Below are 22812 nucleotides of genomic sequence, written 5' to 3' on the forward strand. Positions count from 1 at the left end.
AGAAGACAGTGTGGATTACTCAACAATGAATCCCACTGACATTTTGTATTTAGGACATTTAAAGATGACTTGGTGAACAGGAAAAGAAAAAAACCAGAAGTTTAGAAATGGTCTGAAGTGCTTTTGGGAAACTAATAGTGATTTCTAAACTAGATTATGGGTGTGACTGAAAAGAAAAGCTACAATCAGAGTGTATTGCCAGTTTTGATTTATGGTAGTGAGACATGGATGATTTATCTTTGAGGACTGATGTGAATGGAAATGTCTAGAAGACACCTTTATCCAGCAGCAGATAAAATACACCAACTTCATCATGAAAATCAGTGCAAGAGTTATGATGCAAGATTTCAGATTCACTGTATTCTCAAAACAGCCATTTTCCAGGCATTTTGGTGACATGTCAGCTTTTTTAAAATTTTTAATTAAAGAACAGTCTGGACCACTAAAGTAGTTTATTTTTATCTTAAAAGGTGACTGGTTTTGATCTGTGTGTGATCATCTTTAGATCAGTGACTCCATGATTACTGTTTGGAAATGGTGGCACTGCTCTAGGAAGGCGTGAAGATTAACTGGTCTGAAGATGATCTCACACACATCAAAACTGGTCATCTTTTAAGATAAAAATAAATGGTTTTAATGGTCAAAACTATTTTTTAGTTACAAATTTTTAATAGTGCTCTTTTATTTCCATGAACAAAGTTTCAAAAAATTTTGTCACCTTTTTGATCAAAGTATAAATCAATTATGAATCACTTACAGATATTATACCACAATTAAACTGGTGTGTTCAGCATGAATTCTGGAGCACTGCAGTACCGCCATTTAAGATGATACTAGGCATCCTATTGCTCTCTTACAAAGCTAGGAAGCATCTCTTTTGAGAGTATATGGCAAGATTTATCCGCACAAATATCGTTCAAGTTGACTGAATCCTCTTTGAGCTGTACATTCCCATATTCCTTTACCATGCACTTCAGGAAGGATGTTATTTACACTAATCAAGCGTATAGAGAAACAGTATTTAATTGGAAGATTTGCTAGGCCATAAGAGGCAGATACATCTTTGAGGGTCAGTGCCTCATTGCAGCACCATTAGGGAGAGGAAGAGTTCGTTTTATTCTATGGCCATTTTTGGTGTTACTTTTGGTCAAATTCAGTGTTACTTTTTTAGCCAAAAACTGTGCTACTTTTTTGCTAAATTCCGTGCTACTTTTTTCTAAATTCCATGCCACGTTTTTGCTAAATTTTTTGCTACTTTTTGCTTAATTCTGAGTCACTTTTTTTGCTTAATTCTGAGTCACTTTTTTTGCTTAATTCTGAGTCACTTTTTTTGCTTAATTCTGAGTCACTTTTTTTTGCTTAATTCTGAGTCACTTTTTTTGCTTAATTCTGAGTCACTTTTTTTGCTTAATTCTGAGTCACTTTTTTTGCTTAATTCTGAGTCACTTTTTTTGCTTAATTCTGAGTCACTTTTTTTACTTAATTCTGAGTCACTTTTTTTACTTAATTCTGAGTCACTTTTTTTGCTTAATTCTGAGTCACTTTTTTTGCTTAATTCTGAGTCACTTTTTTTGCTTAATTCTGAGTCACTTTTTTTGCTTAATTCTGAGTCACTTTTTTTGCTTAATTCTGAGTCACTTTTTTTTTTTTTTTTTTTTTTTTTTTTTTTTTGCTAAATTCTGAGTCTTTTTTTTGCTAAATTCTGAGGTTGCCCCCCCCCCCTCCAAAATCCCAGTCACTTTTTTTTGCTAAATTCCGTGCTACTTTTTTGTGCGTTATTTGTGTCATCTTTTGCCAAGTTCAATGTCATTTCTGTGCCACATTTGCTGTTACTGTCAAATTTTATGTTTTTTACCAAATTTAGTGTTGTTTTTTTGCCAAATTTTATATTATTTTTTGTGAAATTCAGTGACTTTTTTACAATTTTCAGTCCTATTTTCATCATCACATCAAAGTTCGCTATACTGAAAATGAACTTATATTCCAAAGTCAATCAATGGAAAATCCAGGATGGAATTAACAATATTATGAAAAGGATGGTTGCTGCTCACCATATAAAGGAGATGCTGAGTTGTAGATAGACATAAGAAAAATACTGTCACAAAATAAGCTTTCAGCCAACAAGGCCTTTGTCACACACACACACACACACACACACACACACACACACACACCTCTGGCAGCTGAAGCCACACTACGAGCAGCAGCAGCAGTGCATAATGGGAGAGGCAACTGGATGGAGGTAAGGAGGAAGCTGGGGCTGGGATGGGGAGGGATAGCAGGGGAGTGCTAGGAGACAGTGAAGTGCTGCTGGGGAACATGCAGGGAAAAGGTGGAGAGGGTAGGGTTCACCAACACCAGCTTTTCCAAATTGCGCAGGTGGAAACACTCTCTGCAATATATCCTACATTCCTATAACCCTCCTAGCCTCAACATTCATTAATCATTGTCCTCACCCATCTAGTCTCTTCCCTGTTCCAATTCCATCACTGAACAACCTCTGTTCCACCAATGAACCCAGTGTTTTTACTTCTCTTCTTTTCCGCTGCCCTACTCCTTCCCCCCACCTCTCTCCCACCCTCCGTCTAAGCTCCAGACTGCACCAGCTGCTCTACCCTCTCTCCACCTTGTCCCTGCACAAGCACTTCACTGTCCCCCATGCCTACCCTGCTATCCCTCCCCCTCCCAACCCAGCCCCCTCCTTATCCTCAGTTGTCTCCCATCATGCACTGCTGCTGCTGGTCGTAGTGTCGCTTCAGCTGCCAGAATCTGTTGTCACTTTGTGTGAGAGTTTTGTGTGTGTGTGTGTGTGTGTGTGTGTGTGTGTGTGTGTGTGTGTGTGTGTGACATCACTTTGACAATGGCCTTGCTGGCCAAAAGCTTATTTTGTGACAGTCTTTTTGTTGTGTGTATCTGTGACTCAGCATCTCCGCTATATGGTGAGTAGCATCTATCCTTTTCTTAATATTGTTACATCTCAAAATTGTATACAAATCTCAGTGTTGAGTGGATTAGAAATCAGAACTCAGTTCTAACATTCAATAACTATCAGTTATGAATATTGGATAAACTGCCATCCACTGATTTATAACATTTTTGTATGACAAAATTACAGATTTTATGATGTCTTGTAAAAGTCACTGATTTTGTGTTATTTTGCTAAAACTCGCTATTTTTTTTCCCATTTTTTACTTAAACGTTTTTGCAAATTTTTCCTGTCTCTTGAGTGACATACATGTGGCTGCATTTCTTGAACACTCACTTTTGAGGAGACAGAAAGCCCATAGTTGAGCTAAGACCATCAGTGAGTCGTGAAATGATTTTTGAGGCATGTTTTCACAGCTCTGTCTGATTTTGAAGTTCTATTTGATTTTGAGGAGCAATTTTGGTGTACTTAATAGCTTGTGTAAGTTTAAACACCAGTTTCTTCATCTTGGTTCTATTGCTGATCAAATGATTTCATTTTCAAAGCTCTGTAAATGTTATGCAGGAAAATCTGAGCTCCATAAATACTACATTTACTCAATAACTGCATAATCTGCCTTTGTTAATAATAGGAGGAGTAAAGGCAATGACGAGGCATCAAGCAAATGAAGAGACAAACAAACAAACAAGATTGAAATCATTGCTAATCTTTTCAATAATGTCCTTCCTTAAAGCTAACTAACAGAAACACACACACACACACACACACACACACACACACCGAGAGAAAGAAAGAAAGAAAGAGAGAGGAGAAGTTTACATTGTTCCAGTACTGCAACCTGACAGTACAAAAGCGTAAACAGACAAAATGTAATTTGTGGTGCGAGTTAGAGAATGGTTTCAGATAGCTCTATTAATTAGATTCTTTCATACTGTTGCAGTTGTTAACCATTAGACCAGTTCGTGAAGGATTTCTGACAATTTATAGAACATGGGATTTTGCTGAGACTAGATAATTCACATAACACACAGCTTGCAACACACAGTTTTGTTTAATAAAGAATTACTGTTAAAATATTAAGTAATTTAAATTTAAATAGTTTCTGTTAAATTATGTGTTTTTGCACTGCAACTGAGCTGAGTGTCGACATACTTAAGAGAGAAAATGGTAAGATTCTTTATCCTGCAAGGCAAATGGCATCAGTTGGATGGCATAAAGTTTGTGCATGGGTTCTCAGAAAATTGTTATTCTGTTAAAGGGTGTTACATGTTTGTTCTGTTCAAAGTCATTCTCTTCTATGGCATTACACCATAACATGAATTTAATTCTTGCAAATACACTTCTCTGGTTTGCCGCTGTATCGTATCGTGTAAATTGTACAATATTTCATCGATGCAACTATTCGACATCTTCAGGTGAGCAACAACTATCAGCACCTGAAGACGTCAATCAGTTGCAGTGATGAAATATTGTGTGATTTACAAAATACAGTCCGGTGGCAAACCCGACAAGTGTATTTGCAACAGACCCATTGGCAAAGACTGAAAAGTCACAATTTTATTTTTGTAACTTTTTGATTTATAGTGTGGTTTGCTCGTTTTGTACCGTATTTTTTGTAAATTGTTATTCTTGTTTTGAAACTAATATAGTCCAAAATTACATAGTTAAAATTATTAGTAGATCAGGTACAGTTTTTTGTATGATGTAAGTTCCTACTGAGAAGGAAAGGTGGTTTTCAGTTATGTAAATAGAGATAGATAGAGCACTAGCCCAGTTGAAAAGTATGTGTGAAGGACTCAAGCTGTGGGCTTACTGAGGGCATAGGGATTTAAGGAAACCAGCAAATCATGGCTTAGAGTTGCTAGATACGGGATTTGATCACTTTCTCTCAAGCTATAATTTTTTTTCTAAAATGTATCATTAAATTCTTGTTGTCTCACAGGTTAAGTTTATTTTATGGTTTAGACAATAAAATAGAACTTCCATGTAAAGTAGTGTCTGTTTATATCATTGGTATCACTGTGAGGAATAGTGTCCAGATCTGGAGTTTCCCTCAGCCTTATGTTCTGTTGTATTTGGAAACCACTAAACTATTTACCCATTGCATTTTGATAATTTTTTGTTCAGTACTTCGTTAGGCTCTTGCGCCTCTGATGCCGAAAACAAATGAGTAGCATGGCATATAATATTGTTTGCTGAAGTTGCTACTAACCAGTGCATGGTGCCACATGATTTTGTTTTAGTGCTACTGCATCGTACTGTGACCATGTGAATTGTGCAGTACTCCTGTAAAATTCCTGAATCGTAGCACACCATATAAAACAGCTGTTTATCCAGTCAACTTAATTTAGTAGACTGTTGTTCTTGCGGACAGATTACTTTATTCTCAGAGTCAATTACACAATGTGCAGTGTCTCTTTAGATGCTATGATAAGAGGTCTATCCGGAGACTTCAGAGAAGAGACTGCCTAAAAAATGCATCCAAGCTTGATATTGTCTTCTTCAGCATTGTTCATTTTGGGTTCACAGAATCTTTAGTTTGAAGTACTCCTTGGAGCTGCAGTTGGCGATGAGGTCTCTCTGCCCTTGCTCTGATATCATAACTTCGGCTGCCCATACCATACCCCAATGATTACCTCAAACTGAAGGCACACAAAACCAAGCCTAGACAAATGTCATATTCAATACTCACAAAAAACAAGGGTTTACAAAACAATGTCTTGCCTAACATTAATCACTAGAAGACCAATGCTGTAACTCGATACGCTGACTTATTCACACCTAACATCAAGGGAACAGAAACTCTAGCATGATAACTTTCACATGTATTTAAATTTTCTGTAGTTTCAGAATTTCTGCACCATTTTACCAGAACTATCTGTTAATGAACAATGTGAATTTTTCAACATACTTCGTATTTTAGTTTATTTTATGTGTTATATTTCTAGTATGTGTGAGAAAATATATCTGATTTAGTAATTTGGGACCTTATTATGTTTTTAGCCTTCAAACATATTCTTTTCATTGAACGGCCAAATTAAGGTTGGAGACTTTGGTCTTGTTACTGCAATGGTAGAGAATGTTACGGAGAAAAAAACGTTCCATGACACCGTTCAACAATCGTATGAAAGAAGGCATGAGAAGCACACTGCACAAGTTGGAACAGAGACATATATGAGCCCAGAGCAGGTAAGGCAGTTAAAATTAGCTTTTGTAAAGTAATCTGATCTGATTAGCTTTGGATGTAGGAAAATACTTTCTGCTGTTTCTGAACATCACCTTATTTCAGTATTTCAAACAAAGTGCTATGTAATACACATAAACTATGAAACTGCAGAGCAGAATTCATTAATTTACTGTCAGTAACAACACATTCCGAATTAGATGCTGTAAACTTGCTCCTAGATCTCACCTGAAATATTTTTGTTCAGAATCTGAACCAAACAAGGCTGACGGGGGTGAAGGTCATATTTTCTTCATATGTTGTAACGCCTCTCAAATTTTGATGGATTATTTATAACAAATTTCATTTGTGAATGTATGTATTGTGATGGTTCAGTTATGAGGGTGTGCTGATAAGTGATGCCTCTGAGTTTTTTATGTGAAAACCCTTAAAGCTTTATAAATAGAATGAATGTTATTAACATTCTACGTCTTTATTCTACATGGTTATTCCTCAACATAGTCACTCTTGCAACAAACACATTTGTTCCATGAGAGAGCAGTTTGTTGAGAACTGTCACTGTAGACTGTTTGACTTTGTTGATGGAGCCACAACCCCACTTCTGCATGCATCAATTCATTGCTATAGCAATGAAGGCTTCGAAGGGGTCCTTTAAATTTTGGAAATGGATGAAAATCGGATAGGGCAAAGTCAGGACTGTATGTAGAATGATCGATGACAGTGAACCCAAGGCATCAGAGTGTTACAGATGTCACAGCACTCCTGTGGTCTCTGGAATTGACATGCTGAAGGAGAGGGTGGTCCATATGTAGGTGAACTTTTCGAATTCAGAACTCTAATACAGCACGCCGTTTGTCACGCACAGACATAGGTACGTTACACACCACCACGTTATAGGCTACAATTCGGAGCCCTCTAGCGGCAGAGGGCTGCAAATGTGTAGACATGAAGAAAGATGTAGAATGTTTGTAATGTTCATTTTATTTAAAAAGCTTTAGTAAGAGTTTTCACACAAGAAATTTCGAGGCATTACTTTTCAGCACTCTCTCAAAGAATGTGTAACTCTTTAAACATCAGCCTTCAAGATACCTGTGGATGGCAACATTAAAAGATTGAAGCAAAAATTTAGGTGGAATGAGACAGTGAAAGCAGCAGTACAGGATAAAAAGGGGGGGTGGACAGCAGCAGTTAGGGCATGGTTTCAGCAAAAGAAACAAGATGTAAGGCATGAATACAATAGCAAGAAGAAGCAAGCCAAAAAGATAGTAGCAGAGGAGAAAGGAAATTGATAGACAGAAGTGATGAAGGAAGGCAGAAAAAGCAACAGGTAATTGCTATTTGGGATAAGGAAGACAAAGAGGAAATGTGTTACTGGAAACTTAACTGCACCAAATGTAAATGGAAAATAAGGAAGGAGTAAGAAAAAACTGAAAGCAATGCGGAAAGAACTCTTTGAAGCTCTTTTAAATCCAGTATGGATAGCCAAGAAGGGAGGTCAGTAACGAGATGGATAACATCTGAGAAAAAGAGGTATTAGATGTACGAATGTCGTATCAGCCATGGACAGTAAGAGGAGGAGGGTAGGTGGTGTCAGCTGAAATGGTAAGAGCAGCTGGAGCAACAAGGCAGTAATGACAATACAATGTGCTGAGGGTAGTTAGGAGGGAGAAGACAGCTCCAGAAGACTCGAAGAAAGGAGTAATTGTCCCAGTCTTAAAGAAAGGGATTGAGAATGAGATTAAGAACTATGGAGGGGTGCAACTGTGCAGAAATATTTGAAACATTCTAGGGAAGAGAATAAGGGGCAAAGTTAAGGAAAACTGAAGGAATAGCAGCATGGGCTTCAGCCTTGGCAGGTCAGTGATGTCATATTTGCAGTAAGGCAGTTACATGGGAAATATGAGAGTGGACAAGATCTGTTGATTTTCCTGTATCTTGAGATAGTGTATGACAATGTGTGCTGCAGTAAGGTATGGGAGCCCCTGAAGAATAAAGTTGGAGAGGATAATTATAAGTTAATGGCCTATGCTAATCTTCTCTTATTTTCCCTGGCTTTTATCCTGTATCTTCACAGGGTAGTTATGTTAATCTGGATTTGGCAATGTTAGTGGTTTAGTGTGGCTGGATGTCCCTTTCTGTCACCACTGAACGTCCCCACCTCTGAGATGGAAATAGTGTACCCCATCTGTTTGCTTCTAGTGTTAACAGCGTGTTCCTGTGAGAACTTTTTTTCCTTATTTAAATATTTGTGATTCTTGTAACTGAGGCAGAACATCTTTACCAGACCAGTATTCACAAAGTCAGGTGTAAGAAACTGCCTGGAAACCAGAAGCAGATAGTGTCAGCAAGGGCTTGAGTTGCCTAAACTTTTAAAACACTTGGTTCAAGAATCATGAAAGAAGGTTGTATACATGGAAGAATCCTGGAGATACTAGAAGGTATCAGATAGATTATATAATGTTAAGACAAAGATTTAGGAACCAGGTTTTAAATTGTAAGACATTTCCAGGGGCAGATGTGGACTCTGACCACAATCTATTGGTTATGAACTGTAGATTAAAACTGAAGAAACTGCAAAAAGGTGGGAATTTAAGGAGATGGGATCTGGATAAACTGACTAAACCAGAGGTTGTACAGAGTTTTAGGGAGAGCATAAGGGAACAATTGGCAGGAATGGGGGAAAGAAATACAGTAGAAGAAGGATGGGTAGCTCTGAGGGATGAAGTAGTGAAGGCAGCAGAGGACCAAGTAGGTGAAAAGACGAGGGCTAGTAGAAATCCTTGGGTAACACAAGAGGTACTGAATTTAATTGATTAAATGAGAAAATATAAAAATGCCGTAAATGAAGCAAGCAAAAAGGAATAGAAACGATCTCAAAAATGAGATTGACAGGAAGTGCAAAATGGCTAAGCAGGGATGGCTAGAGGACAAATGTAAGGATGTAGAGGCTTATCTCACTAGGGGCAAGATAGATACTGCCTACAGGAAAATTAAAGATACGTTTGGAGAAAAAGAGAGCCACTTGTATGAACATCAAGAGCTCATATGGAAACCCAGTTCTAAGCAAAGAAGGGAAAGGAGAAAGGTGGAAGGAGTATATAGAGGGTCTATACAAGGAAATGGAAGAGGATGTAGATGAAGATGAAATGGGAGATACAATACTGCGTGAAGAGTTTGACAGAGCACTGAAAGACCTGAGTTGAACCAGGGACCCTCTGCGTGTTAGGCAGACGTGATAACCGCTACACTACAGAAACAACGGACATGATGAGTCCATCCTTGTACACTCGAAGACGCCTCAGCCTGTCTCTCGTCCGCACATGCACGCACCATAGTTCTTTTGACAGCCTGAAACCCATCACAGCCGAGAGCTCAAGAAGTCTTCGGGCTGCTCGAGAGGGTGTCTGCCGTAGCATCCCGAACGAGATAGCGGCGTTCCGCGCAGCCGTTATTGCAAGTCACATCAGCAAAAACAATCACCTTCTTAGCAGCACGCAGTGCGTGCCCAGCGGCAGACAACATTCCATTAGAACTACTGACGGCCTTGGGAGAGCCAGTCCTGACAAAACTCTACCATCTCGTGAGCAAGATGTATGAGACAGGCGAAATACCCTCAGACTTCAAGAAGAATATAATAATTCCAATCCCAAAGAAAGCAGATGTTGACAGATGCGAAAATTACCGAACTATCAGTTTAATAAGTCACAGCTGCAAAATACTTTACAGACGAATGGAAAAACTGGTGGAAGCCGGCCTCGGGGAAGATCAGCTTCGATTTCATAGAAATTTTGGAACACGTGAGGCAATACTGACCTTATGACTTTTCTTAGAAGAAAGATTAAGAAAAAGCAAACCTACTTTTTTAGCATTTGTAGACTTAGAGAAAGCTTTTGACAGTGTTGACTGGAATACTCTCTTCCAAATTCTAAAGGTGGCAATGGTAAAATACAGGGAGCGAAATGCTATTTACAATTTGTACAGAAACCAGATCGCAGTTATAAGAGTCGAGGGGAATGAAAGGGAAGCAGTGGTTGGTAAGGGAGTGAGACAGGGTTGTCGCCTCTCCCCGATGTTATTCAATCAGTATATTGAGCAAGCAGTAAAGGAAACAAAAGAAAAATTCAGACTAGGTATTAAAATTCATGGAGAAGAAATAAAAACTTTGAGGTTCACCGATGACATCGTAATTCTGTCAGAGACAGCAAAGGACTTGGGAAGAGCAGTTGAACGGAATGGACAGTGTCTTGGAAGGAGGATATAAGATGAACATCAACAAAAGCAAAACGAGGATAATGGAATGTAGTCGAATTAAGTCTGGTGATGCTGAGGGAATTAGATTAGGAAATGAGACACTTAAAGTAGTAAAGGAGTTTTGCTATTTGGGGAGCAAAATAACTGATGGTGGTCGAAGTAGAGAGGATATCAAATGTAGACTGGCAATTTCTGAAAGTATTTGTATGGAGTGTAGCCATGTATGGAAGTGAAACATGGACGATAAATAGTTTGGACAAGAAGAGAATAGAAGCTTTTGAAATGTGGTGTTACAGATGAATGCTGAAGATTAGATTGGTAGTTACATAACTAATGAGGAGGTATTGAATAGAATTGGGGAGAAGAGGAGTTTGAGGCACAACTTGACAAGAAGAAGGGACAGGTTGGTAGGACATGTTCTGAGGCATCAGGGGATCACAAATTTAGCATTGGAGGGCAGCGTGGAGGGTAAAAATCGTAGAGGGAGACCAAGAGATGAATACACTAAGCAGATTCAGAAGGATGTAGGTTGCAGTAAGTACTGGGAGATGAAGAAGCTTGCACAGGATAAAGTAGCATGGAGAGCTGCATCAAACCAGTCTCGGGACTGAAGACCACAACAACAAATGTATATGAAGTATTTCATCTTCCTGAAAGTAAAATTAATTCGGGTCAGTAACAACCAAACTAATTCCAATGTACACCTTATATACCAACCAACTTGCATCTACACTGTGGTAAGAATGTAGCAAAATTTAACTATTCATTACAATGATGCCTGCAGGTCCCAAAAATGTCACCATCATAATACCTCCTTCAGCAAAGTTCAGTCATTTCACTTACACCTCCTTTCACAAAAGACTTAACTTACAATGCATGAACCTGAGTGGATAAAACACATACATCATAAATCAAAACTTAATTATTTAAAATAGCCCTACAAATGAATATAAACTCTTCCTAAAAATAAAGAATTAATTTGGTCATCAGTAAAAAGGATTAATTAGTGAATTATTAGATAAATACTACCATTAATTCTCTAAAGCTCTCACTATGAGGTGCATAATGTCTTATTAGTAACTCTGATGTCAATATGAGTGCATCATAGTCCAACACCAAATACAGTTACTATACATTTATTCACAGTCCATCACTCGTCACTGTGTAATCCCTAATCACTTCGAATTTAATCATCATAGGTCTTTCCACAGTGTTAATCACTTCACATGATATAATTTAATTTACTGATGGGGATCTGATTTGTATACTTTCTGGATACGTCAATAAATACACACCTGGGTTTGGAATCTTCACAGTTACGAACTGTCTAGTGTATAATAATTGCCACTTCCTATTCTTTTTGGAAGGTAAAGAGGATCGTGAATGTGTTCACAGCAATGCCTTTTCGCCAATCCTGAATGTTTGCATCCATTTGAGTTTGCTGTCGTAATCCTTTTTTTCTGATCGTAGCCTCTTGATGAGATTAACCAGAGCTTCTCTAATTTTCTCTTCCCCAGGTATGTCAGTATCTTCTGCCTTCAACTTTTTAGCTGCCCGTTCATTTCTTTCCTTTCTTCTAAACATGAATTCAGCAGGCATGACTTTGGTTGAGGTGTGAAGCAAGTTGTTCATAATTTCCTCTTCTGTAGGTTTCTTATGATGCCAGGGAACTGGATAGAAGCTATTACAGTATGTCCTGTGTGGCATAACACATCCTTTGATAATTCCAGGTTTTTCCGAATGAGATAATAGGAGGCTTGATAATTGCAGCTTCTGTTCATCAGTGAGATGCATGGGTTCCTTTAGTTTCTCGATTATATGATCTGAAAATGTTTTAATTTCATTGTGTTCAGGGAAAACTTTTTCGATCGTTTATTATTTGTGATGATCAAGCTTATGTGGGCTGCACAGCAGTACCGCTAGTGTACTACTCCTTTCCCTATTAAGTCAACCTCCACTAAAGCATCGTTGATCCAAAATTCTGCTTTCCCCACTAAGAAGTTGATGTTTCTGTCCCTCTCTTGTATGCTACTAATGCCCAGAATACACTCCACTATCAGGTTTTCAAAATCAGGAATGCACGTGTAATTGCTGCATTTCCCAATTTCAGTATCAATTGTATCTGCGCATCCTGTTGCTTTTGGATATTGTGCTTAAGGCTCCTATAATTCTGTAGTTCTCCACTGGCAAAGTTGGTAGTTTTGCTTTTCACAATAGCTTTTGGGACAAAGCACTTTATATCATATTAGCAGGAGCTCCAGTACCTAGTGTTACAGTGACTGGAATTACTTCGATTGTAGCAAGAATTTTCGACATTGGCACGAAAGGATAAACCTTGTCACACTAATGAATATCCTCAGACAATTACTCCATTAATTCCTTTCCATTGTCATACCATAGCATCTGCAGTTGTTGGTCAGAGCCCCTATTTGAATCCCTGACCACGTCTCTGGGGGCTTGAGGCAGTTAAGATTAGTTTGTTGGATGTGCGCGTCACTGCCATTATTTGCATCACTGTTCTCTCCGTAATTATTGGTGTCTGCATATGTCAGTCTCTCAGTATAGACTGCAACTGAGTCTGTTGTTGCTGTTGTGGGAAATTATGTTCCAAAACTGACTAGTTGACGGTTGCTGGTTATTAGGCTGGACTGGATTGTACCTCCAAACACCTGTATTAAATTTGTTTCTGGCCCGTGGGAAGCCACTACCATATCCATTTCTGCTGTTCTTCCAACTATTGTTCAGATTACCATTTGGTACATTGCTTCTATTTGCTTTATCAATTTGGTTGGTTCTTTGTGCATTACTACCATTTCCACAGTCACTTCGTGAGTGATCGACACCAGTGTTTGCATTATTATACCCGTTACTTGATCCTTACATGAACTTCATGTATTCTTGAATCAGGTCGATCAAAACTAACACAGATAAAAATTCCTCCAAATATTTATCTGACACATTAACTAGCTCATTTCTGACACTGACCGGTAATCTAGATTTTAATATTCTTAATACATCCAGTTGTGTTAACAGATTGTCCCAGTAGCAAAATTTATTAAGATATTTTTCGAAATACTTTCCTAACAACCCTTGCTTGAATGAGAGTTGTTCAGGGTAAAATACTTCTTGGTGCAACCTTTTGTTGAATTCCTTGTGACCAGTATTTTGCTAAGAACACCTGTTCAAATTCATCATTAAGTCTAACAAGATTCGCATGTGTCGATTGTCCATAGTGCACCTTCTCCTTGAATTATAACTTGATACATAGCTTTCCTTCTGTGTACCAGTCCAGTTCCTTGCCAAAGGTCCCCTGAAGCTTCACACAAACACCAAATGATTTACCATCCACTTTATCAGGATGAAATATCTGAAGTTGCCGATACTTGAGCATTTTCTCTTTGATATTAGGTGTAGAATATATGTAGTGGCCCATAGCAGCATCTTGTGTACTTTATGAGGGCCATAGAATGGTGAATACAAGTTTGGATTTTTGTAACTGGATGCATCACCCCAAGTTTGTTGTTGTGGAACTTGATGTACCCTTGCTACCACTGTTCATCGTCCCTTGGAACTCCTCTAGCTTTCCGTTGGTCCTCCTAATAGACTCCTCGACTTGCTCGTTCCATTTCACAAAGTCAGAGCCTAGCTGAGTCTTAACCTCTTTTAATCATTTCTTAAAGAAAAGTCTCTTCTGGCAATTCATCTAGGGGTAGAGGTGAGACAGCAGATTTTATAACGTCTGTTATCACCTGATTCAGCTGTTGTTCCTATGCCCTTGCCTAGCTATCAATCACCTCTACATCTATGTGCATCTACATCTACATGTTTACTCTGCAATTCACACTTAAGTGCCTGGCAGAGGGTTCATTGAACCATTTTCATACTACTTCTCTACCATTCCACTCTCGAATAGCACATGGAAAAAAGGACCACCTAAATCTCTCTGTTCGAGCTCCGATTTCTCTTATTTTATTATGATGATCATTTCTCCCTTCATAGATGGGTGTCAGCAAAATATTTTCCCATTCAGAAGAGAAAGTTGGTGATTGAAATTTCGTAAATAGATCTTGCCACAAAGAAAACCACCTTTGTATCAGTGACTGCTACCCCAACTCGCGTATCATATCAGTGGCGCTCTCACCCCTATTGCGCGATAACATGAAACGAGCTGCCCATCTTTGCACTTTTTCGATGTCCTCTGTCAATCCTACCTGGTAAGGATCCCACACCGCACAGTAATATTCCAGCAAAGGACAGACAAGTGTAATGTTGGCTGTCTCTTTATTGGGTTTGTTGCATCTTCTAAGTGTTCTGCCAACAAAGCGCAGTCTTTGTTTCGCCTTCCCCACAATATTATCTATGTGGTCTTTCCAATTTAAGTTGCTAGTAATTGTAATTCCTAGGTATTTAGTCTAATTGACAGCCCCTAGATTTGTGTGATTTATCGTATACCCAAAATTTAACGGATTTCTTTTAGTACTTATGTGGATGACCTTGCACTTTTCTTTGTTTAGTGTCAATTGCCACCTTTTGCACCATACATAAATTCTCTCTAGATCATTTTGTAATTGGAATTGATTGTCTGATGATTTTACTAGACAGTAAATTACAGCGTCATCTGCAAACAATCTAAGGTGGCTGTTCAGATTATCACCTAGATCATTTATGTAAATCATGAACAGCAGAGGGCCTAAGACACTACCTTGCGGAACGCCAGATATCACTTCTGTTCTACTTGATGATTTACCGTCTATCACTCAGAACGGTGACCTCTCTGAGAGGAAATCACGAATCCAGTCTCACAACTGTCCGATACTCCGTATGCATGCATTTTGATTAATATAGTCGCTTGTGAGGAACGGTATCAAAAGCCTTCTTGAAATCTAGGAATACGGAATCGATCTGAGATCCCTTGTTAACAGCACTCATTACTTCATGGGAATAAAGCTTTGTTGCACAAGAACGATATTTTCTGAATCCGTGGTGGTTATGTATCAATACGTCATTTTCTTCAAGGTGATTCATAATGCTCGAGTACAGAATATGCTCCAAAATCCTGCTGCAAATTGAGGTCAGTGATATGGGACTGTAATACAATGGGTTACTCCTATTTCCTTTCTTGAATATTGGTGTGACCTGTGCTGCTTTCCAGTCATTAGGAACAGACCTTTAATCAAGTGAACGGTTGTATATGATTGCTAAGAAAGGCGCTATTGTGTCTGCATACTCTGAAAGGAACCTGATTGGTATACCATCTGGACCGTAAGACTTGCCTTTCTTAAGTGATTTGAGTTGTTTCGCAACACCTAAGATATCTGCTTTTATGTCACTCATGCTAACAGCTGTTATAGTTTCGAATTCTGGAATATTTACTTCATCTTCTTTTGTGAAGGAACTACGGAAAACTTTATTTAGTAACTCCACTTTAGTGGCACCATCATCAATAACATTTCCATCGCTATCGCACAGTGACGGTATTGACTGTTTTTTTTTTTTTTTTTTTTGCCACTGGTGTACTTTACATACAACCATAATCTCTTTGGGTTTTCTACCATATTTTGAGACAATATTTCATTGCGGAAACAATTAAAAGCATCTCACATTGAAGTCCACACTAAATTTCGAGCTTCCGTGAAACTTAGCCAGTTTTGGGAATTTTGATTCTTCTGAATTTAGCATGCTTTTTTGTTGCTCCTGCAACAGTGTTTTGATGTGCTTTGTGTACTATGGTGGATCAGTCCTGCCTCTCATTAACTTATGCAGTATGAATCTATCTATTTCTGTCGATACTGTATCTTTGAATTTGAGCCATATCTGGTCTACACTTACATAATTAGCTTGGGAGGAATGGAGACTCTCTCTTAGGAAGGTGTCATGTGAATTTTTATCTGCTGTTTTAAATGGATATATTTTGTGTTTATTTTTAGTGGTTTTTGTTGATATGGTTTTGAGCCTCACAACAATGACCTTGTGTTCACTAATCCCTGTATCCGTCATAACGCTCTCTATTATATCAGGATTATTTGTGGTGGCTAAGAGGTCAAGTGTGTTTTTGCAACCACTTACAATTTGTGTGGACTCATGAACTAATTGTTCTAAGTAATTGTCAGAGAAAGCATTTAGCACAATATCTGAAGATGTTTCCTGTCTACCACCGGCATTGAACATGTATTTTCGCCAACAAATCGAGGGTAGATTGAAGTCTCCACCAATTATAACTGTATGAGTGGGGTACTTATTTGTAATGAAATTCAAGTTGTCTTTGAACCGTTTAGCTATTATATCATCTGAGTCAGGGGGGGGGGGGGGGTAGGTTGAAGTAGCCAGTTATTATTTTGGTATGGCTGTTGAGTATAACCTCTACCCATAGTAATTTGCAGGAACTATCTATTTCAACTTCACTACAAGATAAACTACTACCAACAGACACAAACACACCACTACCTACTTTATTTAATCTATCCCTTCTGAACACGGTTTGCGCCTCTGTAAAAATTTTGGCAGAATTTATCTCCGGCTTTAGCTAGCTGTCTGTTCCTATAACGATTTCAGCTTCAGTGCTTTCTATCGGCGCTTGAAGCTGTGCTACTTTTCCAACACAGCTACGACAATTTACAACAATACGTACTATTGCTTAGTCAACTCTTGTTGTTTCTTTGCCCTGTACCCTTTGAGACTGGAGCCCTTTTTGATCTTTCCTGAGACTGTCTAACCTAAAAAGCTGCCCAGTCCATGCCACACGGCCCCTGCTCCCCATGTAGCCACCTCCTGTGTGTAGTGGACACCTGACCTATTTAGTGGAACCCGAACCCCACCACCCTATTGCGCAAGTCGAGGAATCTGCAGCCTACACAGTCGCAGAACCGTTTGAGCCTCTGATTCAGACCCTCCACTTGGCTCTGTACCAAAGGTCCGCAATCGGTCCTGTCGATGATGCTGCAGATGGTGAGCTCTGCCTTCATCTCGCTAGCAAGACTAGCAGTCTTCACCAACTCAGATAGCCACCGGAAACCAGAGAGAATCTCTTCCAATCCATAGCGACACACGTCTTTAGTGCCAACATGAACCACCGCCTGCAGTTGGCTGCACCCTGTACCCTCATGGCATCCAGAAGGACCCTTTCCACGTCTTGGATGACTCCCACCGGTATGCACACGGAGTGCACATTGGCTTTCTTCCTGTCCTTAGCTGCCATAGCCTTAAGGGGCTCTATCACCCGCCTAACATTGAAGCTCCCAATGAGAAGCAATCCCACCCTCTGTGCTTGTCCGAACCTCTCAGGAAGACCGGCCACTGCCGCAACAGGCGAGGCTGCCCTTGCTGGCTCAGAAGTACTTTCAGCAGTGGGCAGTACCTCAAACCTGTTTCGGAGATGTAAGGGTACAGCCTTGCGGCCAGCACCAACTCTCGCCTTCTGCACAGGGGTTCGCGATCCTGCCACGGTTCACCAATCGCCATCAGGCAAGTGTCGACCAGCAGGGACATTGAATCCGAGGGCGCAGTGGCATCAGAGATCCCAGGCGATGCTACAGGTTTCAGAGGCACCAAAGTGCTCTCCTCGAGTGTCTCAATGTCACCGCGGCCCAGGGCAACAACCTGGAGCCTGTTGACCACGACCAACACAGATTCCAGCTGTTTACGGATGGTGGCCAATTCCCCCTGAATCCGTACGTAACAGGTGCAGTCCCTGTCCATCCCTAACAACTTTTTTTATCTCACAAGCCGTTAAAAAAAAAAAAACTGTCGACTACGCGAATTTACGCTATTCGGGTACAAAAACACGATGATGCAACTCTTAAATACTATAATACACTCGAAATTTGTGAATTAAACTATGCAAGTACCCAAAAACATGCAAAGAAATTAAGAATTAAACTATGAGACAAATAAGTGAGCTAAGAATACGACTTGCTACTGGCCTCCAGAAAGTAACGCTTGTGTACTTCAAAATTTTCTTTGATTTTTAGCTTACTGTCCTGACGAAATATCTTGCATTGTTTTACTGAGGCTAGCAACCATTTCTTCCACCTGATTTTGTTGATTCATATTTCTTTGACAGTATCACCTATCTTTTCAATCTCTGTCAGAAATTTGTCTTGAGCGTGTCGCAATTCTTGAATTCACTCGACGTGGCCTCATGGTTTCAGATAAGATCAGGTATCGTCTCTTGCATTTTGTTTTGATTTTACACAATCAGTAGAATTAAGTTCAGCTGTGTCTGGATTTCTGACTGCACTTATGCCATCTGATCGACTTGGATAGCAAAATAAGGTTTTGCGTAATTACAGTGAGGGGATAAATCATGGGGGCTGAGGATCTAGCTAGATCCTGCACAGCAGCTGTGGGGTCGGCAGTTGCATCCCTGGTTGCATTTTGCTTTCTTGTTCCACTTGCATTTTAAACTGTGCATGAGTTAAAACAATGAAATGAGATGATGCCAACAGTTCCGCAAACTCTAGTTTTCTGAAAACACACACAATAAATTGAATCACTATTTCACACGCAAATCTTGTAGGACTTCACAGACTACCGCTGCGGAAGTTTTTCTACAGAATGATAGCAAAAATGGAAAACTATCCTTAACATAGAACAGCAACAGAGTCCTTGCCACTTCTACTCACTACAAGAACCAAAGTGGTGGCATAAAAGATACAGAAAGATAGTTGGGTAGAGGTCGTGCCTTTATATCTTGTCTTCTGTCAAGTATTTGGACTGAAATTCATATGTGAGGGACCTATGTAGTGTGCACACAGTGTCATAGCAGCAGTACTCATTCCATTGTAGCATGAAACAGATGCAAATATTATACACAGAGTCCTGGCCTAAACAATTACCAATTTAACTTCTCTCCTCATTAAATGGAAGTTAACTTATTATGAATGAATAATATCTAGTTAATAAATACAAAGCGCTAGTTGCTTTTGTTCCACAGAATTACTTTTATTGTGTTAACTGGTTTTTGACTTACAAGGCCATCTTCAGACATTCATACTAACACTTTTCATTTATTATAATGTTGTTCTACCAAGAACAGACAGAAGATTCAGTTAATATCTAGTTATTTGAATGTAAAGTTTAAGGTGAGAGAAGCCACTTCCCCAATATTTTAACACTAATATCTCCCATACTCCCAGGTATAAATTTATTTCCTGTTCGAATTCTCTAGTCTATAAAACAAACCGATTAGGCAGTTACAGTTTTTAATCATACTCTGCGTCTTGACTTCAAAGTCAGCACCTGGAATAAAATTTCTGTGGCTCTGCAGAATTCTGGCAATCATCGACTGTGAAAATTCTTAAAATAATCAGAGGCACAATCTTACACTGTGGAGAATCCATCATGGGTGCTATGATGTACTCACTCTGCAGTATGGAAATCAGTGTCCAAGTTGGGTAATAATTTTGATACAAGTTAGAAATTAATTTCTCAAAATAGAGCATAAACGACTGTGGTGCAGGCTTTACTGATTTCCCAGGATACGAAGTTCTCTAGAATTACGACACATGAAATAATGTTGTGAGCCACAGACAAGGAAGAAGTTAAAATAACCAAAGAATTAAACGTACCTTTTCCATTCGTGAAATTATATTTTTCCATAAATGGTCCTCACCCTACATCACAGAATACATCAGCCTCTTGTATGAGATGATATGTTATCATAACCAAACAAATTACATCCATATTCAAAATGGCAGCTTCCAATAATGCCGCTAATTATAGTCCCAATGAGGTCATACTCTCCACAATTGCTAAATCAGAAGTAAGTTAGTTCATAGAATGCATAATGTTCCACATTCTATCCTCAGAGTTTTTACATCACAGGTCAGAAAAAATCCCCCCCCCCCCCCCCCTCTCTCTCTCTCTCTCTCTCTCTCTCTCTCTCTCTCTCTCTCTCTCTCTCTCTCTGTCATAAATAAGTCTTTGATCCATGTGGACCACTTGTGCAATTACGTATAAAATTTTGGGCTCAAAGGGAAAAAGTGACAGGAAAACGATGATACTACATTTTACAGCATTTGTAGGCTTAGAGGAAGCTGTTGACATTGTTGACTGGAGCACTCTGAAATTCAGAAGGTAGCGGGGTAAAATACAGGGAGTGAATGACTATTTACAACTTGTACAGAAACCAGATATAACTGTCGAGGGGCATGAAAGGGAGGCAGTGGTTGAAAAGGGAGTGACACAGGGTTGTAGCTTATCCCCGATGTTATTCAGTCTGTACATTGAACAAGCAGTAAAGGAAACCACAAAAAAATTGGAATAGGAATTAAAGTTTGGGGAAAATATTTGCCAATTATAATTTCAGACAGAGCAAAGGACTTGGGAGAGCTTTTGAATGGAATGGACATAGTCTTGAAAGGAGGATGTAAGATAAACATCAACAAAAGCAATACAAGGATAATGAAATGCAGTCAGAATTAAAGCAGCTAATGCTAAGAGACTGAGATTAAGAAATGAGATATCTAAAGAAGTACATGAGTTTTTCTATTTGGGTAGCAAAATAACTGATGATTGCTGAAGTAGAGAGGATATAAAATGTATACTGGCAACTGCAAGAAAAGCAACTCTAAAGAAGAGAAATTTGTTAACATGCATAGATTTAAGACTTAGGAAGTCTTTTCTGAAAGTATTTATGTGGTGTGTAGCCATGTATGGAATTGAAACATGGATGATAAACAGTAAAGAGAATAGAAATTTTCAAAATGTGATGCTACAAGGAGTGTTGAAGATTAGCTGGGTAGATCACGTAAGTAATGAGGAGGTACTGAATAGAATTGGGTAATTCTTGTAACCGATGAGGAGGTACTGAGTAGAAATGGGGAGACAAGAAATGTGTAGCACAACTTGACCAAAAGAAGGGATCCGCTAGACACATTCTGAGACATCAAGGGATCACCAGCTTAACATTGGAGAGAAGTGTGAGGAATAAAAATTGTAGAGGGAGACCAAGAGATGAATACAGTAAGCAGTTTCAGAAGGATGTAGATTGCAGTAATTATTTGTAGATGAAGCGGCTTGCACAGGATAGAGTAGTGTGGAGAGCAGTGTCAGACCATCTTTGGGCTGAAGATAATGACAACAACAATAACAATAACAACAACAACAACAATAAACCATTCCATGTCAAAGTGTCTTCCTTACAGCTTGCCACCTTTGGACACCACTTCTGCACGAGAAAGCAAGAGTTGTCCAAATATACTGTTGACCTTAACAGAGCCTTCATTGAAAGACAGTATCCTACCCAGCTCATGCCTAAACAGAATTCCTATTCCATCTTCTCTGATGACAGCAGTAAACCTGTTAATCAGCCACCAACGAGCACTCCTTTCATCACCAGCATCACTCTGACCTTGAAAAGCTCAACCACATCCTTCACAAGAGACTGATTATCTCTTACATGCCCTGAGATGAGCGATATCCAATCAATATCATCCAAAGTAGTAGTCTGCTACCCACCCATCCTACAGAATATCCTTGTCTATACCCATACCAATCCTACTCCCAATCCTGCATCACATGGGTCATTCCCTGTGCTTGACCTAGGTTCAAGACATATCTTGTATACCTACTCACTCACTCCTACTGCAGTCCAGTCACAGGCATTTAGTATCCCATAATAAAAGGCAGGGTTGCATTTGAAAGCAGTCGTTTTATACACCAGCCATGCGGCAGTTACTGTGCAGTATTCTGTATGGCAGGAAAAGTAAGCAACTGTCTACTTGCATAAATAGCCACTACTGAACTGTGGCAAACCACAATCTCGACCATCTAGAGTTCAAGCTGCTTCCTATGTGAGCTCTTTGGATACTCCCTTCCAGCATTAGTTTCTCTGAACAACACAGGTGGGAATGTCCTGTGCTCTCACAGTCCTCCTGGTCTAAACCTCCTCTAACCTCTTTCCCACTGCCTCGCCGTACCTTATCTTTTCCCTACTCTCTTCTGTCCACAGCACTTCTTCCCCTCCCACAGTCTTCTCCTATCACTACCCCACCCTCCCGCCTTTGGACACCCCCCCCCCCCCCATCCCTCTCTCCCTTTTCCATTCTCTCCCTTTCTCTGTTCCCTCCCCGTCTCCCTCTTCATTTCTATCTTCCTCCTCTTTGCTCGCCTCCCTTTCCCCCAGCTCCGTCACCCTCTCTGTACACTCTTCCCCTCTGAACTTCTTTCATCACATTGTGCAGACACATCAGTCACCTGTCAAAAGATATGGCTCACACTATGCACTACCACCCTCTTTGCCTTGTGCATCCCCCTTGCCCCTGGTTGTTGTGTACATAAATGAATATGCTTTTATTAGAGAAAGAGCAAGAGCTCATGAGCTAGTGTGAATACATTTTTCTGTTGCCTGTTTCTATGTACCACATATTAGTCAGCTGTTAGTGAGTGGCTGCCTTTCCTCTATTTTACGTATTTTCTAATTAACTCTTCTGTTTTTCCATCAGTATATCCG

General features: G+C 39.4%; 1 protein-coding gene across 1 annotated transcript in view; it reads left to right on the top strand.

Annotated features, from left to right (window-relative positions):
• Window positions 1-22812, top strand: part of LOC126188288 (eukaryotic translation initiation factor 2-alpha kinase-like) — a 231877-nt gene that overhangs the window by 172181 nt on the left and 36884 nt on the right. The window contains exon 14 of the mRNA XM_049929872.1: window positions 5930-6115. Within this exon, the coding sequence (XP_049785829.1) occupies window positions 5930-6115 (186 nt within the window). The remainder of the gene's footprint in view (window positions 1-5929; window positions 6116-22812) is intronic.

This window comes from Schistocerca cancellata, chromosome 5 (assembly GCF_023864275.1).
Source record: "Schistocerca cancellata isolate TAMUIC-IGC-003103 chromosome 5, iqSchCanc2.1, whole genome shotgun sequence".
Classification (NCBI taxonomy): Eukaryota; Metazoa; Arthropoda; class Insecta; order Orthoptera; family Acrididae; genus Schistocerca; species Schistocerca cancellata.